Source organism: Natator depressus, chromosome 23 (genome assembly GCF_965152275.1).
Source record: "Natator depressus isolate rNatDep1 chromosome 23, rNatDep2.hap1, whole genome shotgun sequence".
Lineage (NCBI taxonomy): Eukaryota > Metazoa > Chordata > Testudines > Cheloniidae > Natator > Natator depressus.
The window spans coordinates 22,503,645-22,522,499 of NC_134256.1; the positions used below are offsets into that span (position 1 = coordinate 22,503,645).

Sequence of the window (18,855 nt, forward strand, 5' to 3'; positions counted from 1 at the left end):
AGGTCAGACGAGCAGGGAGCTGGCACCACCTGCCCGGTCTCACCTGATTTCCTGCCACCACACAGATCTAGGCCAGGGTTGGCACTTTCTGGTACCCCTGTGCCATGCCTGGCCCACAGCTCCGGGCCCTGAGGGCTGATGGCTCTGGTCTCAACCGAGGGGGGGGAAGGAGGGGGGAGGGGGATCAGACACACAGACCCAGCCTCCCCCACATCTCCCTAACAGACCCCCGTACCCCTCCACATCAGATCAGCCCCCCCATTTTGCCCACCTCCCGTCACAGGCCCCTGGCTCGTATCTGGGGCCCCATCCCAGGGCACGTGCCGCCCTGGCAGGGGGATACACACACACAGCAGCAGGTCTGATCCCTTCCAGCAGGGGGCGCATGTATACACAACCCCCCACCCCCACCCCAAAGATTGACCTACTAGCCATCCAGGGAAGAGGAAAATCTGGTTTATTTTGTTGCAGAAAGACACATTCCACACACACACACACACACAAAGACAGGACTCGAAAAGCAACAGCCCAGTGATCCCTCCACCACCCTGCCCTGCCCACTCCCCGCCCCCCAACTTCTCCCCTAATTCCAGCCCTCCCGGGGCTAAAACTTCCAAGCCTGATTCCCCAGGGGCTGGTTTTAAAAAGCAAGTTAAATAGCATGATTCTAAAAAGAGCATCGGAGGGGTGGGGGGAATTGAGGGGCCCCCCCGGGATAAAACCGCTACCCCCAGTTTTGTGGGAGACAGGTGGCCCCCACCTTAGAGACGGGGGGGGTTAATAGGCCCCCCCGGACGGCACTGGCAGAGGCAATGAAATGGTTAAAAATAAATGGGGAGGGGGGTTTAACCCATCACATCCCCCCACCCCCCATGGCAGCGTCCGGCTGTCTTATTGCTCATTGGGGTTCGGGTTGGCATCGGGGTACTTGGTGAGGTCAAAGGTCAGCACTTTGCTGATCACGCAGTCTCCTTGCTGTGGAGAGAGGGAGGAAAAGGGGGGGGGTCAAAGATGAATCAAAAGGGGGGTCACTTCCCCCCACTCCTCCCTACTGAATCTGTGCCCCCCCCACTTCAGGCAGGGCCTGTGGTCCGTGCCGCCCCACCCCAATGCCCTGCCCTCCCCCCGATCCCTGTGCCCCTGGAAACAGGCACCCCGACCGCCAGGCCTCCTGGGCCTCACGCCCGGGGGCTGGATGGATCGGACAGGGCCCCAGCCCCCAGCAGAGAAGTGGGGGGCATCCCCCCCGTACCTCGGGGTAGACCCCGATCAGGCTCTCGGCCTTGGTGTAGAATTCCTCCTTCAACGAGATGACGATAGCCTGGAAGTTGCAGGTGGACTGCTCTTTGATGTAGTTGGCCACCTGTGGGGGGCATCGGGGGGGTCAGTGGGGGGTCCCCTAAAACCCCCAGCCCACCCCCTCCCCCTCAGACCCCATCCCCAGACCTTCCCCCCAAACCCTCTAAGCTATGGGGGCGGGTCAACGGGGCACCCCCTTCATGACCACCTCCCCCAAACCACTTCCCTTTCCTCTACCCGCCCTCCCCCCCGCTTCCCGCCCATCACATGGCCCACGGAGGCCCCTCACTGTTGTCCCCCTGCCAGCCCCACACACCTTCCCGATATTGGTGTTGTCCAGCGCGGCGTCGATTTCATCCAGCACGAAGAAGGGGGCAGGTTTGTAGCTGGGGAGGGAGCGGAGATGAGGGGGTGACGGGGAGTTTGCCAATGACCCTGCCCCACAGCCCCCTGCTCTCAACCACTAGATCCCACTCCCCTCCCAGAGCCGGAGAGAGAACCCAGGAGTCCTGGCTCCTACCCCCCCCCCGGTCTAACCACTAGATCCCACTCCCCTCCCAGAGCCGGAGAGAGAACCCAGGAGTCCTGGCTCCCAGCCCCCGTGCTCTAACCCACTGGGCCCCAGCGTCCCTACCTGTGGATAGCAAACAGAAGGGCTAAGGCTGCTACAGTTTTCTCCCCTCCGGACAGGTTGTCCATGGGCCGGAACCGCTTGCCAGGGGCCACGCAGTTGTAATTAATTCCATCCAGGTACGGCTCTTCGGGGTTCTCCGGGCCCAGGAACGCCTACAGAGGGGATGGGAAGGGCAGTAAGGGGGTGGGGCCTGAATGAGGGGGAGCCTCCAGCCCCAGCATCCCCACTTTCAGATTAAAATCATACTAAAAGTCTCTAGCCCTCATGACTGGGGAGAAAAGCTCAAAAGGCAACGGAGCCTGAGTCTGCTGAGAGCCTGAGCCCATCGCTCGCAGAGGTGTGAGCTGCCACATGCATCTCAATGGGGGTTAACTCCCAACCCAGCGTGGGGTTTGGGCGGAGTCACAGAGGGTCCCAAATGGGGCGGGGGCGCAGAGCTCACCTGGGCGCTGCTGTTCCGCGACAGAGCCTTGTAGATCTCATCGATGTTCGTGGCCACGGACTCGAAGCAGGCATTGAACCGGTCAAATCGCTCCTTCTTGATCTGCTCAAATGCCTGCTTGGCCTTCTTGGCGCGCTTCCGGGCCGCCTCAAACTCTGCGGGGTGGGGGTGGTGAGCGGGAACCCAGGCGTCCGGGCTCCCGCCCCCCTTCTCTCACCTACCAGATCCTGCTCCCCTCCCAGAGCTGGGGAGAGAACCCAGGAGTCATAGAATCATAGAATATCAGGGTTGGAAGGGACCTCAGGAGGTCATCTAGTCCCACCCCCTGCTCAAAGCAGGACCAATCCCCAGTTTTTGCCCCAGATCCCTAAATGGCCCCCTCAAGGATTGAACTCACGACCCTGGGTTTAGCAGGCCAATGCTCAAACCACTGAACTATCCCTCCCCCCAGGAGTCCTGGCTCCCAGCCCCCCCGCTCTAACCACCAGACCCCGCTCCCCTCCCGGAGCCGGGGCGAGAACCCAGGAGTCCTGGGACCCAGGCGGCCGGTACCGTCAGAGGTCTCCTGGAACTTGTCCCGGACGCTCTCCAGCTTCTCCATGGCCTTCATGTTGGGGGCGGCGATGCGCTGGAGGACGCTCTGCTGCTCATTCAGCTTCTGCTGCAGCTGGTTCATCTCCTGCTTGATCTCGTCTTCCGCCTGGGCGTCCTGGGGGCGGGGCAGAAAGGGGGGTGGAGCCAGCCACTGTCATGCCCCGCCCACCACCCTCCATGGACCCATCCAGCCCCGTATCTCGCCTTCCCCCAGATCCATCTCCCGGGCCTCAGAGGAAGGCGCAAAATCAACAGTGGGGTGGCCTGGAGGGAGGAGACTTGAGAACCCTCATCCCTTTTACCATCAAGCGATCGTCTCCATGGAAACCCTTGCTGGCACAGGAACCCTCTTCCCCCCCGCCCAGTGGCGGGGAGTCCCCCGTGCGCCGGGATCTCCAGTGGCTGGGGAGTCCCCCAGGCCCCGTGCGCCGGGATCTCCAGTGGCTGGGGAGTCCCCCAGGCTGCTGCCCACAGGGAGTCCCGCCCCCAGGCCCTGTGCGCCAGGATCTCCAGTGGCAGGGAGTCCCCCAGGCTGCTGGCCACGGGGAGTCCCGCCCCCAGGCCCTGTGCGCCGGGCTCTCCAGTGGCGGGGAGTCCCGCAGGCCCTGCCCACCTTGAGGTCCTCGGACAGGTCGCTGTAGTCGATCTCGATCAGGGCCTCCCGGGCGTACATGTTGGAGGTGCGTTGGGAGCTGCTGACGGGCTCCTCGCCGTGCGCCCCACCCTGGGGAGAGACGGGGGTGAGGGGAAGGTGAGCGAAGGAGGGAACGGGAAGCACAGAGCCCTCCCCCTCTACTGCCCCCTTCCCCTCACTGCCCCATAGTGCCACTCCACTCCCCGCTTCCCGTAGCGCCACGCCCCCCCATTCCTCCAGCCCCCATTTGTGCCCCCGCTGCCCCCCAGCATCACAGCCAGTCCCTCTCCCTTCCCCCACCTCCTCCTGGCTGATGTCGTCCATGGTGCCCTTGGAGAGGGGCAGTTTGATGTCCTGCATCTTGCAGGCCTGCAGCAGGTTGTGGCGGTCGCTGCGCTTCTGCTCCAGCTTCGTCTCGATGGCCGTCACCTCCTTCTGCAGGTGGGTCATTTCCCTGCGGGGAGGGGGAGCGGGCCTGGGGTCACTGGCTGGCCCCGCCCCCTTCCCCACCCTGCCCCACTGGGGGTCTATCATTCACTGGCCCTGCCCACTCTCCCAGCCCCACCCCCACTGCACCTGAGTCAGTGGCCCCGCCTCCAATGGAGAGCTACCATGGACTGGCCCCACCCCAACGAAGCTAGATCACTCACTGGCCCCGCCTCCAGTGGGCAGCTACCATACACAGGCCCCACCCCACAATGGGCCCAGGTCACTCACTGGCCCTGCCTCCAATGGAGAACTCTCAATGCAGTGGTCCCACCCACTCTGCCACACCCACATGGGGCGGGGCCAAGTGGAGACTGGCTCCCTGGCCCCACCCCCTGGCTGTCACTCACTTGTTGGCCCCGCCCAACTTCTTGCGGATCTCCTCCATCTCGTGGTTCTTGTCGTTGACCTCGGATTTCTTGGCCAAGTGCTGGTTCTTCAGGTCCTGCAGCTGGGCCATGGTCTCGTCGATGATCTTCATGTGACGCTGCTCCTCCTGCACGGGGGAGGGTGGAGTGAGCCCCGCCCACCAGGACCAGAGCCCCGCCCACAATGCTCCTGGGGGAACGAGCCCCACCCACCACTGCCCATATGGCTCCTCTTGGACAGGGGGAGGAGGAAAGAGCCCCCCTTCACACCATACCCCAACACCGCTCTTCCGGGGTAGCTGGAGAGTGAGCCCCACCCTTCAACGCAGCACCCCCATGCCCATCCCCCCCCCCTCCTCCGCCCCCCCTTGCCCGGTACCTTCTTGAGCTTCTCAATCTCGGCCTCGTCCTTCTTGACGGTCTGCTCCCACATGTGCACCTTCTCCTGGTCCTCCTTCAGCTGGTTCTTCTCGAAATCCAGCTGGATCCCCAGCCGCGTCTTCTGGTTCTCAAACTCCAGCCTGGGGGCCGGGGAGGGGGAAGAGTCAGAGTGCAGGGTTCTCCCATCCCCCTGTCCTCTCTAGGGGGCGCCGGCTCCCATCCGACCACAGGGCAGGGACTGGCTGGCTCAGGGGGTGGGGAATGGGACCTGGAGCCTGTCCCTTCCAGGAGGTGCCAGCTCATGAAGCCCAAGGGTAGGGGCCAGCTGGCTCATGGGGTCAGGGAATGGGGCCTGTCCCCTCTAGGGGCCGCCAGCTCCCATCCGGGCTGGTACCTTTTCTTGGCAATCTCGTTCTGCCGCTTCACTTTCTCCTCCTCGAACTCCCGGATGTTCCTCACCCCGATCTCCCGGCAGAACTCCTCAAACACCTCGTCCTCCACCTGCCAGCGGGGGTGGGGGGTATTGCTGTTAGACCCTGGCTGGGGGATGCCCCTTCCCTGGCCCCATCGGACAGCCCCAATTCTGGGTCCCGAGCTACCAACCTGGCACCACCCAGGAGCTTCGAACACCCCGCACAGCAAACTGATCTCCCCTCCCTTTGAGCAGCAAAAGACCGGCAGGAGCAGAGAGGTAGAACTTGGAGCATAGCCACAGACTACATCCCCCAGGATGCAGCATGGGAGTGCGGCAGGGCAATGCCACGTGGACTACACCCCTCACAATGCACTGCAGCAGAAGAGAGCAAGGGACCAATGCTATTTCGACTACACCCCCCACAATGCATTGCTGCAGAGCAATGTCACATGGACTATACCCCCCCACAATGCATTGCAACAGCTTATCCTCAAACTACATGCCCCCCTATAATCACCACACCAGGCCACCTGGCAGAGTGTAACCCCCAATATGCATTGCAGCAGGGGACAGGCCAAAGCAATGCCACAATGCGTGGACTATGTCCCCCACAATGCACTGCTTCCAGGACACTATACAGACTACATCCCCCACAATGCACCGCTTCCAGGACACTATACAGACTACATCCCCCACAATGCACCGCTTCCAACACGCAGCAGACTATGCCCCCCCCCCCCCCATGCCTCAGGCTTACCTGGTTCATCTTCTCCTTGAGGTCCTTCATCTCCCGCTCCCGGCTCTGGATGATTCGCTTGATGTCGTTGATGCGGGGCCCAAAGTTGGCCAGTTCACTCTCCAGCTTCGACTTCTCCTGCGTGGGAGGGTGGGGGGTGTGAGAGATGGGGGGCAGAATACCCAGCTGGGGGAGCAGCCTACCTTCCCCCCCATCGGCCATTTCCAGATCCCCTTACCCTAGCAGGCCCCCCAACCCTATCCCCACCTGACCGCAGCAGGCCCCCAGCAGCCCCGATCTTGTCCCCCCATACCCCAGCAGGCCCCGCATAATCCCCCAGGACTTTTTACAGCCCCAATCCCCACCTGGGGAACATCTGTCCTGGCGACCCGGCCGATGCCACCTCCCAGAAACAGGTGTCTGGGGGCAGAGACTCCACAATCCATTTAGCCAGCCCCCCTCCGAAGAACGGCCAAGTCGATAGCAGTAGCCCAGGGGCAGTCACTTTACCGCCGTACCTGGAGGTTCAGGGCGAGGTGACGGGTCTTGGTCTGTTCCAAGTCGCTCTGGGAGTATTTCAGCCGCATCTGCAGCCCGTGGGCTTGGGATTGTACCTGCCGCAGCTCGGCCTCTTTGCGCTTGGCCTTCATTTGCTCCTAAAAGGCACAAGTGAGGATTTTAACAACAGCCTGATGGCTCACCCGCTGCTGAGATGCAGCCACCTCTAGGGCAGAGCAGCTGGGGAACAGCCGCACATAACGCCGCATGGGGACGGCTCACCCGGCACTGAAATGCAGCCACCTCTGGAGCGGGGCAGCTGGGGAACAGCCGCACATACCGCCGGAAAACGCAGAGCTGCCTAGCTCCCAGCACTGCCTGCCAGGAGAGAGCCCCCCTACTGGATCCGATCCCCAGCCTCCCTCACCTTTAACTCCTCTGTCAGCCTCTCCTTTTTCTCCTTCAGTTTATCCACGGCCTTCTCGTCCCAGCGCCGGGCCTTGGCCTTCAGGTCGCTGGCGCCTCCAGAGATCACCCCCGACTTCTGGAACAGGGTGCCGTCCAGGGCGACCGTCTGCAGGGGTGAGAGCACGGCAGGTCAGGGCACGGCTCCTGTGATGCACCGGGCACGGCCTCCCGCCCCCCGATGCGCCGCAGCCGGGGCGAGGTTCAGGGATATCATCTAGACAGCCTGGAAAGGGGCTGCAGCGAACTAGGGACACCGGGGGTAGATGAAATGACCATCAGGTGGGCAGAAAAAAACCGTCCTCAAAGACTACGGGTCGCTGTCAAACTGGGAGGGTGCATCCAGCTCCTGAGGGGCTTGGTCCTGGGGCCGGTGCGATTCGACATTGTCACGGACGATTCAAGCGAATGTGCGGAGAGCGGGCTTATGAAATCTGTGGCTGAGCCAGGAGAGCGGGCTTATGAAATCTGTGGCTGAGCCAGCCTTTCGGAGGGTGGGATTAGAGCCGGGGTCTGAATTCAGCAAGATGGCAGGGAGCCAGGACGCCTGGGTTCTCTCTCCAGCTCTGGGAAGGAAGTGGGGGTCTAGTGGGTTAGAGTCTGGCGGGTGGGGGTGGGAATCAGGATTTCTGGGTTCAGTGTCCTGGGTCCAGCTTGGGGCACCGCACGTGGAAGAAGATGGGGCGAAACTGGAGAGGGTCCGGGGAAGGGCGACAAAGATGATCCAAGGTTTCGCAAACCCGACCTAGGGGGAAGAGGCTGTGACATAGGGCGTTAGTCTGGACAGCGTGGGGGGTCCTGGGGGCCGATAACAGGCTTCAGAGCCGCGAAGGGCTGCAGGAAAGCGGCCAGGATCAGCTGTTCGCTGCGCCCGCTGATGGCAGGACAAGAAGCCATGGGCTTCATCTGCATCTGCAGCAGGGGAGACTGAGGCTGGCAAGCAGGAAAAGCTTCCCTGTTCAACGGGGAGCCAAGCGCCGGAATCGGCTCCCAAGGGGGGTGTGGAAGCCCTGTCATGGGAGGGGGTTGGGCAAACCCCTGCTGGGGTGGCCTAGGCTGACTCGGGCCTATCTCGGTGCCAGGGGGCAGACGGGACACCCTGTCGACATCCCTTCCAGGCTCATTTCTAGGATTCTGCCATGCGGCTCCGGCCCCCGCAACGCACCAGGGTGGGGAACAAAGCCAGGGGCGGGGGGGGCTGAGAACCCAGACTCCTGGGTTCTGTCCCTGGCTCTGAGGGGAGTGGGGTCTAGTGGTTAGAATAAGGGGCTGGGAGCCCAGAGTCCAGGATTCTCAGGGGCCTACTGGTTTGGGGGCGGGGCTGGGAGCCAGGATGCCTGGGTTCTCTCCCGAGCTCCGGGAGGGAAGCGGGGGTGTTTAGTCGGTTGGGAGGCAGGACGCCTGGATTCCAAGCTCACCTTGTGCCTCTGGTGGCCCCCGAAAGCGATGCGCCGGGCGTCCTCCACGTTGTCGCACACCAGGGCATTCCCGCAGGCGTACTGCAGGGCCTTCTTGATGTGGGGCGGCTCATAGCGGATCACGTCGATCACCAGCTTGGCCCCCTTCAGCTCCCGCAGCTTCTCGTCCGTGGGCTTCACCTGCAGGGGGAGGGGGAGAGATCGCAGGAGACTCCCGGTGCAGTGGGGGGGGGGGGGGGGTGATCACAGAGCCAGTGGGGAGCGGAGGAGACAAGCACGTGGGGAGGGGCGGGGGGGGGGGAGCGCCAGCCAGGGACCCCTTGTTACCAACCGGCAGAGCCCCTGGGAAAAACGCGGCCAGCTAACACTCCCGGGGTCACCCATCAGCACTGGAAATTAGGCACCCCCTGGCAGTGAGTTCCCCAGGTTGACTGTGCGTTGGGTGAAGGAATATGTTCGCTTGTTTGATTTAAACCTGCTGCCTGTTAATTTCAGGGGGTGACCCCTGGTCCTTGTGTTACGTGAAGGGGTGAATGACCCGTTGTCCACGCCAGTCACGAGTTTAGAGCTCTGTCATATCCCCCCTCAGTCGTCTCTTTCCTAAGCTGAACAGTCCCGGTCTCTGTAATCGCTCCTCAGATGCGAACGGTTTCAGACCCCCAATTGTTCCCGTTGCCTTTCTCTCTACTTTGCCCCAATTCTAATATAGGTTTCGAGAGACGGGGCGCCCAGATCTGCCCACAGCATTCAAGGCACCATGGATTTACACAGCAGCACGGTGATATTTTCGGTCTTATTCCCCATCCCTGTCCTAACGCGCCGCGGGGCTTTTGGGACGGCGGCCGCGCACACAGAGCAGGTGTCGGCCCAGAACTACCCAGGTCGAAATCGACGAACCGCAGCCTATTTACGAAGGAAAGACAAAGGCTCGGGTGGGTACGTCCCAGGCTGCAGAGAGCCAGGCTGTGAGCGGTCTCGTGAAAGGGAGCCCCAAGCGCTGGAGGGGTCTGGGAGGAGCTGGCACGGGCTGGGCGTGGATCTGAAGGGGAGTCGGGGGGCTGGCACGGGCTGCTTTGCGGGGAGCATATCACAGAGGGGCCAGGCACTCGGGGGTCAGAGTGTGCCTATCGCCGACGGGGGCCGAGAGGGCAGGCGGCGGGGGAGCTACGGGTGGGGAGGGGAAGGGGGGCTCACCTCCAGGTAGTCCAGGGGGAGAAAGGTCTCCGGCTCGCCCCGCTGCTCCTTGATGTACTGGATGCAGTCCCGGCCCGTCTTCTCCGAGTCCACAATGATGGCGTCCATGTTCTTGCCCAGCACCTTGGTGACGGCAATCTGGTATTTCTTCTGCGTGGGCTGGCAGAGGTCAATGAGCCGCCCGTACTGTGTGGGGGGACGAGGGAGGGACAGGGGGTGAGCGCAGCAGGGACCCCCCACTCCCTGCTGGTCCAGAGACCCCCCATCCAAGAGCCCCTTCCCAGAGACCCGCCCCCCAAATCCATCTCATTTCAGAGACCCCCTCACTCCTCCTGTTCGAGACCCCCAAATCTCACAGCCCCTTTCCAGCAACCCCCAAGATCTCTCCTGTCCCGGAGATCCCCCACCCCTCCTGTTCCAGACCCCTCCAATCTCCCAGTTCATAGAATATCAGGGTTGGAAGGGACCCCAGAAGGTCATCTAGTCCAACCCCCTGCTTGAAGCAGGACCAATTCCCAGTTAAATCATCCCAGCCAGGGCTTTGTCAAGCCTGACCTTAAAAACCTCTAAGGAAGGAGATTCTACCACCTCCCTAGGTAACGCATTCCAGTGTTTCACCACCCTCTTAGTGAAAAAGTTTTTCCTAATATCCAATCTAAACCTCCCCCACTGCAACTTGAGACCATTACTCCTCGTTCTGTCATCTGCTACCATTGAGAACAGTCTAGAGCCATCCTCTTTGGAACCCCCTTTCAGGTAGTTGAAAGCAGCTATCAAATCCCCCCTCATTCTTCTCTTCCGCAGACTAAACAATCCCAGCTCCCTCAGCCTCTCCTCATAAGTCATGTGCTCTAGACCCCTAATCATTTTTGTTGCCCTTCGCTGGACTCTCTCCAATTTATCCACATCCTTCTTGTAGTGTGGGGCCCAAAACTGGACACAGTACTCCAGATGAGGCCTCACCAGTGTCGAATAGAGGGGAACGATCACGTCCCTCGATCTGCGCGCTATGCCCCTACTTATACATCCCAAAATGCCATTGGCCTTCTTGGCAACAAGGGCACACTGTTGACTCATATCCAGCTTCTCGTCCACTGTCACCCCTAGGTCCTTTTCTGCAGAACTGCTGCCTAGCCATTCGGTCCCTAGTCTGTAGCGGTGCATTGGATTCTTCCATCCTAAGTGCAGGACCCTGCACTTATCCTTATTGAACCTCATCAGATTTCTTTTGGCCCAATCCTCCAATTTGTCTAGATCCTTCTGTATCCTATCCCTCCCCTCCAGCGTATCTACCACTCCTCCCAGTTTAGTATCATCTGCAAATTTGCTGAGAGTGCAATCCACACCATCCTCCAGATCATTTATGAAGATATTGAACAAAACCGGCCCCAGGACCGACCCCTGGGGCACTCCACTTGACACCGGCTGCCAACTAGACATGGAGCCATTGATCACTACCCGTTGAGCCCGACAATCTAGCCAGCTTTCTACCCACCTTATAGTGCATTCATCCAGCCCATACTTCCTTAACTTGCTGACAAGAATACTGTGGGAGACCGTGTCAAAAGCTTTGCTAAAGTCAAGAAACAATACATCCACTGCTTTCCCTTCATCCACAGAACCAGTAATCTCATCATAAAAGGCGATTAGATTAGTCAGGCATGACCTTCCCTTGGTGAATCCATGCTGACTGTTCCTGATCACTTTCGTCTCATGTAAGTGCTTCAGGATTGATTCTTTGAGGACCTGCTCCATGATTTTTCCAGGGACTGAGGTGAGGCTGACTGGCCTGTAGTTCCCAGGATCCTCCTCCTTCCCTTTTTAGTTCCTTCCTAGAGACCCCCAAAATCCCTCCTGTGCCAGAGACCCCCCAAATCTCAGTCCTTCCCCCTAAAATCACACCCACCCGAAAGAGCCCCCCACCTCTCCTGTTTCAGACATGCCCCCAAATCCCTCCTATTCCCAAGACTTCCCCCCAACTCCCTCCCATGCCAGAGACACCCCCCCATTCCCAGACACTGCTGCAATCCCTCCTGTCCCAGAGACCCCCATGAGCTCCCCAACCAATGGGAGACCCCAGCAAGCCAACAGTCCCCTCCCAGCTGCCCCTCTCCCCCAAAAATTACAGAGCCAGAGACCCCTCCGCCACCTCTCTCCCCCAGGCACCTGGCCCCACCCCCCATGCGCCAGGGGAGCCAGCGCCCCATAGATCGCCTCCCGCCCGCCACGCACCACGGAGCCGGGATAGAGGCGCTTGATGCTCTCCATGATCTCGGCCTTGCGCTGCTGGCGGCTGTTCTCCTGGCGGTCGATGCGGGCGTCGCCCAGCTGCTCCATCACCTGGTTCAGCTCCTTGTTGATTTCGTCAATGCGCCGCTTGGCCAGCTCCACCTCCTCCGTCAGCTCCCCCTCCAGCTTCTTCTGCTCCTCCAGCGACTGCCTACGGGGGGCGCCGGCGACTGCTCAGGGGACCACGCCTCCCTGCCCGGGGAGAGAGCCCCCTGCTCCCCCCAGTACCCCCTGCCCTGGGAGAGTACCTCCTGCCAAGCCCCCCACTCCACCCATTACTCATTGCCCGGGGACCGCGCCCCCTGCCGAGCCACGCACCCTGCTCCATGCAGCAAGCGCCCCCCAGTACCCACTGCCAGGGGACAGTGCCCCCTGCTGAGCCCCCCGGTACCCACTGCATGGGGACAGCACCCCCCGCTAACCCCCCCCGCAGCACACTGCCCCCCCCAGTACCCACTGCCAGGGGACAGTGCCCCCTGCTGAGCCCCCCGGTACCCACTGCATGGGGACAGCACCCCCGCTAACCCCCCTCCGCAGCACACTGCCCCCCCAGTACCCACTGCCAGGGGAACACCCCCCTGCAGAGCCCCCTGCTCCCTGGTCCCGATTGCCAGGGGAGAGCGCCCCCTGCTCAGCCCCCGGAGCATAGCGCCCCCTAGCGCCAGCAGGGCAGGGCGTACTTGCTGGTAGCGATGTACTCCTCCAGCTTCTCAATCCGCTTCTGATTCTCCTCTATCTCCCGCAGCTTCTGCTTGATCTTGGCCTGGGGAGGAGACGCAGCGTGAGGTGGACGGACAGACGGACGGCTGCGCCGGAGATGGGGGAAGGGTGGGTAGCAGGGCCTGCTTCCGAGCCCAGGGCTTAGACATCAGGAAGGAGCTTGTTAGCCTCTTGGCTCGTGACGGCCACACCGAGAGGGAGGAGCTGAAATTGGCGACAGGGGCAAGCGGCGTGGGAAGCATACCCAGGGGATCCCGGCAGTGTGGGGTGCGGGGAGAGAAAATTGGGGAAGGATCCTAGGTCCGGTCTCACCTCGGTCTCCACTTTCTTCCTCTCCTCCAGGTCCAGCCGGTCCTGATCCGCTTTCTGGTCCCGATTAAATTTCTCCAGCTCCTGGGCCAGTGTGGCAGCTCTTTTACTGGCCTCTTCCTTTAGCCGGTGATATTTCTTCACCTGCAAGGGGGAAGAGAACAGGACAGCAACAGCATCAAATCTCAGCTGCAGAACGACACTGCACGGGGAGGGGTTGCTTGGCACTGAGATGCAGCCGCTTCTGGGGTGGGAGAACTGGGGAGTTGCAATGCCACACACCAATTTAGGACAGGAAGTGAAAGAAAATCCTGTCTGTAACTGAAACTGCAGGGGGCTCATTCTGGGGGGGCAGAATAGGATCCCCAAGGTCAGAATTGACCCAGATGCCGGGGTTCACACTCCAACGCCTCAGAAAAAAGGATCTTAATAAATACAATGGTTCAGGGCATCATCCCTAGGCAATCTCTGGCAGCCTAGCCCCCCGCCCCGCTCCCTGCAGCCCAGCACCCCACCCTGTACCTGGTTCTCTTCCAGGGTGAGGTCTCGCCCCTGGCTCTGGCTCTCCTCCTCCATTCGCTCCTCAAACTCCTGCCGAGCCTTCTCCACCGACAGCATCTCCTTCTCCAGCTCGTCCATGTCGCCTTTGCGCTTCTTGTACTGCTTCTGGGCGTTCTGCAGGGACTTCTTGGCTGCCTCCAGCTTCTTGATCTTGTGAGAGGTGTTCTCCTTGGCCTTGATGTACTGAGGCCGCTTCTGGTTCAGCTCGGAGTCCTTCTCCCTGGGGAAGTGGGGGGGGCACCATGGGTTCCAGATCCCCACCCCGCTCTAGGCTGTGCCTGTAGATCCTAGGACATCCAACTTGGACAGCCCACCTGCTCCATTCTAGATTACAGCGCTTCTAAGGTGCATTTCTATGCCGTTCTAGACAACCCAACCTAGACAGTGTCAGCTTGATTGTGCTAAATCATGTTTCTAGATCATACGTAATGTTCTAGGACACCCAACCTAGTCAGTGTCACCTACCTCATGCTAAATCACCACATTTCTAGATCATACGTGATGTTCTAGAACAGGCAACCTAGACAGCGTCACGTTCTTTGTTCTGAATCACCCTGTGTCTCCACCATACATACATAATGTTCTAGGCCACCCAACCTAGACATTGTCATCTGCCAGACCTGTATCACTGTGTTCTAGACCATACACCTGTAGTGTTATAGGCCACTCAGCCTAGCCACTATGACCCTGCCTCATTCTAAATCACTTTGTTTCCAAAGTTTACATTCATACAATTCTAGGCCACCCAACCTAGATAGTGTGACCTGCTTCATTCTAGATCACCTCATTCTGGAGCAGTGGTTCACAACCTGTGGCTCGCTTCCAGCCCAATCAGCACACAGCTGCATGGCCCATGTGAAATCCTCAGGGCCATATAGATAGCATATATAGTGTGTGAATGCAGCCCACATAACACAGAGAGAGCTGCATATGCGACCCACAATGGTAAATAGCTTGAGAACCACTGTTTTAGAAAGTATATTCATACTACTGTAAACCATCCTACCTAGACAAGTATGCTCTAGATCACCCGAGGTGCTCTAGATCAACATTTCTAGAGTCTATATCCATCCCGTTCTAAGCCACCCAACCTAGACAGCATCACCTGGCCTATTCTACACCCCGTTTTCTAGGATACCAGAGTGGCATTCCAGGCCATGCAATGCAGACAATGTCATCAGCCTGATTCTAGAGTGCACATCCAAAATGATGTAGACCACCCACTCTAGACAGTGTTACCTGCCACATTATACATTACCTTGTTCTAGAACATATGACCATACTGTTTCAAGTCACCCAATTTATAGTTCACCCACATTCCTGCACCATCAGCTCCTGTTCTAGATCAGCCGTGATTCTAGAGGGGACCACGACCACCGTCATTCTAGAACAAGCCCCATTCCACACTGTTCCACCACCAGTCCCATTCCAGAGAAACCTCCATATACCACATTCTAAACGGTACTAATGTGGAGCTAGACTGACCTAACCTCCTCGACCAACCACCCTTTGTTCTAGACAATGCAATGTTCTAGACCATGCTACTGAGATCAGAATCACCACTCTACTAAATTTAATCACCTCCTTCCAGCCCAGGACACGTTCTAAACCTAACTCCATTCTAGAATGTAATGCGACCCTGCTGGCTTCAGCCAACCTTACTCAAACCATACTGCTGCCCCGTACTTTGGTTCAAGACCTAACTCAGTTCTAGACCATCCTTCCAAACCATCCCTCTTAAAGATTATACAGCCACCCTCAGCTCTAGACCCAGTTCCTTTTAGACTGCATCCAAGATGCCCAAGACTATATCAGTATCCTCTCATTCTAGATTGGGCTCCTTACCAAACCACAGCACATGCATCGGTCCTGCCCCCCACTCCCTTTCTAGAATCTTACCTCCAGTTCTACAGTGCAGCCCTGTCCCTGCTCCTGTTCTAGTGCGCCACAGCGGTTCTAGAGTATAGCCCACACCCACTCATGTTCTGCCATCTAGCTCCCATTCGAGAGTAAGACTCTGCCTGTAGTGTAATGTCCCATTCTAGAGCAAAGCCTCCACATCTTCTAGTGCAACCCATAATTTTACAGCACAGCTGCCCCCCGATGAACTGAGCTGTAGCTCACGAAAGCTTATGCTCAAATAAATTGGTTAGTCTCTAAGGTGCCACAAGTCCTCCTTTTCTTTTTGCGAATACAGACTAACACGGCTGCTACTCTGAAACCCCTTTCTAGTGCAACCCCAGGTTCTAGAGTGCCGCGCATATCCACTCATGCTCTAGAACAAGACCCAGCTGCAGTGTCCTCCATCCCATCCTAATGTGCTAGACCATGCTCTAGACCAAGAAGGGGAAGGGCCATTCTAGAGCTCGCAAGACTTAGAGCTCTTCTCCTGTTCTAGAATGCGCAGTGACCTGATCTAGAAACTTTAGTCCTATTCTGCAGTGCACTGGTCCAGATTGTCTTCATTCTCCAGTTCTAGGGCATAACAGCACCCTCTTGCTCCAGTGTCTCCCAGCCCCACTCTGGAGCGTGGTCCCCTCCCGTTCTAGCACCCAAGTTTTACCGCATGCTGCCCTCACTTGATCTCCTTCTCGATCTGCTGCTGCTCCCTCATCATCTTGCCCAGCTCCTTCTTCTTGTCCTTGAGCTCATCCTCCACCTTGTCCATGCGCTTCTTGTCCTTGTCGATCTCCTTGTTCTTGGAGCCCAGCTCCTTGTTGAGCTTCTCGATCTCAGCCTCGTTGTGGTACAGCTTGAAGAGCTGCAGCTGGACCTGGGCCCGCACCACCTCGTCCTTCAGGCGCTGGTACCGGTCCGCCTGCCCAAGTCATGTGTGCAGTAAACACCAGGTCGGGGGAGATTCCCACCCCACCACCTCCCCCCTCTTCTGCCCTGGCCCCTTGGAAACTTCGCCATACCTCCTCCTCCTTCTGCCCCCCAACCACCCATGCAGATACCACCCTACTCCCTGCAGATACCTCTGACGCAGGCCAGTCAAGGGATCCCACTCCACCCTCTACCCCCACCCTGATATCCTGCCCCAAGCATTAGGGATCCTGCCCAACCCTTTACTGCCTCCCAAAATCCTGTCTCCACCCTTCCTCCCAAGACATCCGTCCTTCTCTGTCCCGCTGAGGGAACCCCCCTCCAGCTCCAACCCCCACCTAAAGATCCCACCTCCCCCTCCTCCTGCTGCCCCTGCCCTTCTAAATTCCCCTCCCTACCTCCCAACCCCAGCCCCTGCTCCACCTTCTTCTTGTGTGCGCAGCCTCATCCGCCCGCCCCCTCATACACTAGGGCTCCCCACAGGCTCCAGAGACTGTGTCCAGCCCCCTACTCCCCCATGCCCTCCAAATCCCACACAGATCCACCGCCCATTAGAACCCTCTCACAACCCCCACTCCCCACCCTGCTCCCACCTGACCCCCAAGCCCCGCCTAGCCCCCAAGCGCCCGTCCACTAGAACCCCCCTGCGCCCCAAGACCCATCCAATACCTCCCAGATGGCCCACCTGCTAAAGCCCAGCAATCCCTGAAAACATCTCACAACACTTAGAGACACCACCCCAGCCCCTAAATCGCTGTCCCACAGCCCCTACCCCCACTAACCGCCCAGAAAGACTATCTCCTCCTGCCTCCCACACACCCAGAGATTCCACCCCACCTCTTTCTTCCCCGCCCCACAGGCCCAGTCAGCCCCCCCACCTCCTCCTTCTCCTGTTTGGCCTCCTTGCGCTCAGCCGCGATGTTCTTCTTGCGGTGGTAGTTAAACTGCGTGTCCTCCTCGGCCTTCACCATCTCCTTCTTGCGCTTGTCGTACTCCTGGGCCAGCTCCCCTGAGCGGCTGATCTCCTCGAACAGCGCCGTGCGCTCCTTGGGGTTCTTCATGGCGATCGACTCCACCGCCCCCTGCAGAGAGCGGGCCGGGGCTGGGTCAGGCTCACAGAGCCAGCCAGCCCGGTCTCTATCCTTCCCCCCTCCTCCCCAGCCTGGATGGCCCCACAAGCCGTGCACCCCCTGCCCCTCACCTGGAAGACGAGAAAGTTCCTGGCTTTGATGAGGATCCCCAGCTTCTCCAGCTCCTCGCTGTACTCGCTCAGCTGCACCACTTTGTTATTGATCTTGTATTCCGACGAGCCCCCTGCAAGGGATGGAGGGGTCAGTCCCAGCAGCGCCGGGGGCGAGCCCCCCATGGCCCAGCCCCCGCCCCCCCCGACACCCCCCCCGGGTCTCACCCACGATGACACGGGCGAAGGTGCGGTCCTCGGCCCCGTCCTCGGAGTACACCATGCTGACGAAGGCCCGGTTGGCGGCCGGCTTGCCCACGGGCGCCCCGTGGATCAGGTCCCGCAGCGTCTTCACCCGCAGGTTGCTCGTCTTCTCGCCCAGCACGAAGCTGATGGCGTCCATGAGGTTTGACTTGCCTGGGAGAAAAGGGGGCGGGGGTGTCTCAGCGCCCTGGGGCTGGGCCGGGCCGGGCTGGGGGGGGGTGTCTCAGGGCCCTGGGGCTGGGCTGGGAGTGGGGGGGGGGGGGTGTCTCAGGGCCCTGGGGCTGGGCTGGGCTGGGCCGGGGGGGACCTGGACTGTACCACATGCCTTTCAGGGAGGGTTTGTCCTCAGGACTAAGCGACCCCTCCCAAGGGAGGTGTTGGTCAACGGCCCGCACCATCCCCCCTTCCCCCACACGGGGGGGGGTCGTTCTGCCCCTTCCCCCACACGGGGGGTGCTTTCCATGGACTGTACCACTCCTCACTGGGGAGCCCCATGGATTGCCCTGCCCTCATGGGGGGCGTGTCCATGCCCCCCACTAGCCGCCCCTCCACCACAGGGACATGGGGCCCATGGGCTGCCCCATCCCACCTCTGTCCCTCATATGCGGGGGGCGGGAACAGTCCCACGGACTGAACCATCCCCCACCCCACGGTGGGAAGGAGAGTCCCGCGGGCCGTGCCACCTCTCGTAAAGAGGTGGGGGGTTCCGTGGACCGCACCATCCGGGGCTTCCGTGGGCCGTACCACACACACCCCGGGGGGGGGGTCTTCCGTGGGCCGTACCACCCCGCCAGTGGGGAGGGGGGTGCCGTGGGGACGGGGGTTCCACGGGCCGTACCACAGACACCCCGTGGGGGGGGGTCTTCCGTGGGCCATACCACCCCGCCAGTGGGGAGGGAGCTCCCGTGGGGCGGGGGGAGCCGCGGGCCGCACCACCCCACTTACCGGAGCCGTTGGGCCCGATGATGGCCGTGAACCTCCGGAAGGGCCCGATGATTTGCCGCCCCTTGTAAGACTTGAAGTTCTCGATCTCGATCAGCTTCAGGAACCCCATGGCTGGGGGGCTGCGGGGGGGGGCCCGGGGGAGGGAGGGCTACGGCGGCCCGCGGCGGACACGGGGCCCGCGAGCGGTCGGGCGGGAA

At 60.2% G+C, this 18,855-nt stretch overlaps 1 protein-coding gene across 1 annotated transcript; it reads right to left on the bottom strand.

The window, feature by feature from the left end:
- Nucleotides 1-801: 801 nt before the first annotated feature.
- Nucleotides 802-18,780, bottom strand: SMC1A (structural maintenance of chromosomes 1A). The gene is made up of 25 exons (XM_074937754.1): nt 18,659-18,780; nt 17,678-17,866; nt 17,471-17,583; nt 17,148-17,351; nt 16,023-16,261; nt 13,405-13,663; nt 12,886-13,026; nt 12,534-12,616; nt 11,797-12,004; nt 9,565-9,750; nt 8,371-8,550; nt 6,915-7,061; nt 6,508-6,645; nt 6,011-6,127; nt 5,233-5,339; nt 4,837-4,978; nt 4,440-4,585; nt 3,904-4,057; nt 3,583-3,693; nt 2,928-3,084; nt 2,376-2,530; nt 1,934-2,085; nt 1,616-1,685; nt 1,253-1,363; nt 802-975 (listed from the first exon to the last, which is right to left on the bottom strand). Exons 1-25 carry the CDS (start codon nt 18,765-18,767, stop codon nt 892-894), a joined length of 3,702 nt encoding a protein of 1,233 aa, XP_074793855.1. The 5' UTR covers nt 18,768-18,780; the 3' UTR covers nt 802-891.
- Between the last annotated feature and the right edge of the window lie 75 nt (nt 18,781-18,855).